We start from the raw sequence: 3,336 nt of genomic DNA, 5'->3' as shown, positions 1-3,336 counted from the left end.
CAGACTGCTGTGCTAGCAATGAGGGAGGCTCCGTGGCCGTGGGACCCTCCCGGCCAGGTGTGGGTATAATCACCTGGTGTGCCCGTTTGCTTAAAGCGCAGTATTGGGGTGGGAATTACCCGATTTTCCAGGTGTTGTGTATCTCAGTTCGCCTGGCTAGGAAAAGGGATTCCCTTCCCCCTTGCGTTTCCCAGGTGAGGCAATGCCTCACCCTGCTTCAGCTCTCGCTGGTCGGGCTGCAGCAGCTGACCAGCACCGATTGTCCGGCACTCCCCAGTGAGATGACCCCAGTACCTCAGTTGAAAATGCAGAAATCAGCGGTCTTCTGTGTCGCTCGTGCCAGGAGTTGGAAACTGGAGCTGTTCCTATTCGGCCATCTTCAATACTTGGTCAGAGATTTTATTAAACTCACTACCATATAATGCAACTAAGATCTAAAAAGGTTAGATAATTAGCCCCAAATCATAAGGCCCATTCAGTGATGGGTGACCTGGAATTTTAAACCCTGTCTGCTAGATTTCAACATCTAGAATGTTATTTCCACTTAAGTAACTATTTATACAGCAACTAACCCATCCAACAGCAATTTATTGCCTAAGTCATGCACAAATGGAAATAAGATGGATTTCCTTTCAAGTAGCTCAGTCTAGTGGGGCAGAAGACACACAGTTACAAATAACTTTAATATAGTGTGGTAGTTGATACTGAATCCCACCTCCTCAGCTTGCGAACTATAGAAATGTGGGCAATCTCTTTGTAGTTCATTTTTCTCTGATGTAAAGTAAGCATGTTAATCATCTACTTCAAAGGGTTTTATGAGGATTGAATGGAACAGTACGGGTAACATGCTTAATACTATTCCTGGCATGTAAAAAGTACTCAGTAAATGACAGCCTTAACTCTGTATACACAAGATGCCCTGGAATCACCAAAGAGGGACACCTCATCCTGCTTGGAGACAGGTGGCAGGGAATGGAGAAAAGCAGGCCCTGTGGGGAGGTCAGGGAATGCTTTTCAGGGGCAGTTACATCTGGAGATTAACGTTTGCATTGAGTCTGCGGAAGATACCAGGACTAGAGGGAGATGGATGATTTGAAAGATGGTTGGAAAGTTGACATTGCAGTGAGTGCTACAAGTCATGGTGTAGGCTTTGCAATTCTTCCTGTATTCAGAGTGTAGCTGAGAGGGCGGAGGTCATGGAACAGTTTTAGATTGGGTCTCTTCTGGATGCTTTTAAGGCTATGAGGAGGAGCATGGATCTGTGGAAGACTGGAGATGGGAAGCCAAGGGTAAGAGGATTTCACAGTAGCCTCCGTAGGAACAATGAGGGCATTTGTACCAGAATAGAACAGGAATGGAGAGGATGGGGTCAACTGAAGAATGGAGGTAAAAACAACAGGATGTTGGAATAAAGAGAAGGAGTTGAGAATGAGTCTCCTGTTTTGGCTTAAGTTACTTAGGTCAGGTGGTGGTGCTACCAGTGAAGGGAGAATAAGGGAGGTGGCAGGTTTAGAGAAGTCCATGAGGAATTCTGTTCAGGTGAAAGTTTCATGTGTTGAGTCTAGAGCTATGAAATACATGGGCTATGGATATGGGTTAGAAATTCTCCAGCATCCAACCTCCAAGAGGTTACCTGGGCACAGGTAAGGGATAAGAAGCAGACGGGCAGAGAGAACCCTGGATCTGCCTACACTGGTCTTAGATTTTACTAAGCCCAAAGTCATCCACATTTGCTGGGAAGAATGTGCACTAATAATACAGCCTTCCTAGATTCCCATGCTTAAACTAATGACCTAGAGGGAAAAAAGAGAAAACTGTAGCTTTATAAAAGAAAGAAAATATATTAGAAGTGCAATGACAAAGTCTCCTGGGAGAAACGGCAACCTTGCCTTAAGAACTGTAGTGAGAGGTTTTGCGTTTGTGTTTTTTTTCATGAGATGTGTTCTATCCAAAGTTTTGTGTTTAAATATGTACTTTTCATTGTTGAATTACTTCGTAACTGGCTCTGGTTTCTTACTATCACCATAACGGCACACATTTCTTCAGAAATCTTCTTAGAGGTACTTCTTGATATTAATCCAAGTGGAATCTGTAGACTACCTAAGACATTCATGATTCCACAGGCATGAAAAGAGGGTAAACTATGGTGTCAGATCAGGCTTTCAGTTATGAATGTGCTGCTTGTTCTCTGTGGACCCTTGAGCAAATTAGTGCCTTATTTGAGCCTTAACTTTCTCAGTTGTAAAAGGAAGTAATAATGTCTGCTTGATGGGCTTAATTCTAAGGATTATGTTAAATAATGGATAAAATGCATCTGACATGTAATAGATGCTCTAAAATTATTGGATGCTATACTAACATTACTACCCATGTTATTATTTTTTATTTTTCAGAAATTTGGTCTTTAGGAATAAATTTTTATTATCAGTCAGTTGATAATAATGATGATGATGATAGAAAATAGTTACATATTGCTTTACTCTGTGCCAGGCATTATTCTAACACTTTACGTCTCTTAACAGATGTGATCCTTATAACTGCACTGTGAGGCAGGCTCTGCTCTCATGCCCATTTTACAGATGAAGAGACTGAGATTTAGAGGTTATATAACATGCCCAACTGATTGGTTTGGGAATAATCAAACTGAGATGATAAATTCTGCACAATTTCTTTTTACAGCCCTCTAAAAGGAAGCCTTGATCATCGGCTTCTCATGTCCGTATTTGGATGTTTCCAAAATGTGTGCAGAACATATGCTGATTAGGGGAGTTAACAGAATTTTCTAACATTAGCTAAGATGTTTTCAAAATTGCCTTAATGCTCCACTAACAGTGTGACACTCTAAATAATGTTCTGTCTAATTTCAGCCTGTGAAGTTGAAGCGGGGAAAGTATACCAGGTCTCCTCAAAAGAGCACATGCAGCCTTTTAAAGAAAACATGGAACAATTTATTATTCAAGGTAAATTCCAAAGAGATGTGTTATGTTGTTCTCCCCTTTCAGCAAAAAAAAAAAAAAAAAAAAAAAAAAAAAAAAGTAAAAGGCATGGTTTGAAAAATACCATATGCTTTAAAAGGCTTATTTGACATTAGCAGAAAAACAGATTAAGGGAATTATGAGTCACAGAGTTTAAGAGGCTAGCAAGTTGATAAACGCCTATTTTGTGGAAGAAGGTTCATTATTAAGTTGCTTGCATGACAGTAAATACACTAGTATATTAGGTAAAGTAACTCATCTTTGTAAGACAGTAACAATTCTATGCTTTTTGGATAGAAAATTAAGATGGTATGAGGTTACATTTTAATTGGCTGAGGACCTCAGTCAACCTGTATTTAGT

General features: G+C 40.3%; 1 protein-coding gene across 1 annotated transcript in view; it reads left to right on the top strand.

The window, feature by feature from the left end:
• Positions 1 to 3,336, top strand: part of FMN2 (formin 2) — a 411,725-nt gene that overhangs the window by 290,118 nt on the left and 118,271 nt on the right. The window contains 1 exon segment of the mRNA XM_017879766.1: positions 2,868 to 2,960. Within this exon segment, the coding sequence (XP_017735255.1) occupies positions 2,868 to 2,960 (93 nt within the window).

Source organism: Rhinopithecus bieti, unplaced genomic scaffold (assembly GCF_001698545.2).
Source record: "Rhinopithecus bieti isolate Rb0 unplaced genomic scaffold, ASM169854v2 scaffold_11565, whole genome shotgun sequence".
Lineage (NCBI taxonomy): Eukaryota > Metazoa > Chordata > Mammalia > Primates > Cercopithecidae > Rhinopithecus > Rhinopithecus bieti.
Note: the sequence above shows the minus strand (reverse complement) of the source record. Positions and strands in the feature narration are given on the sequence as shown.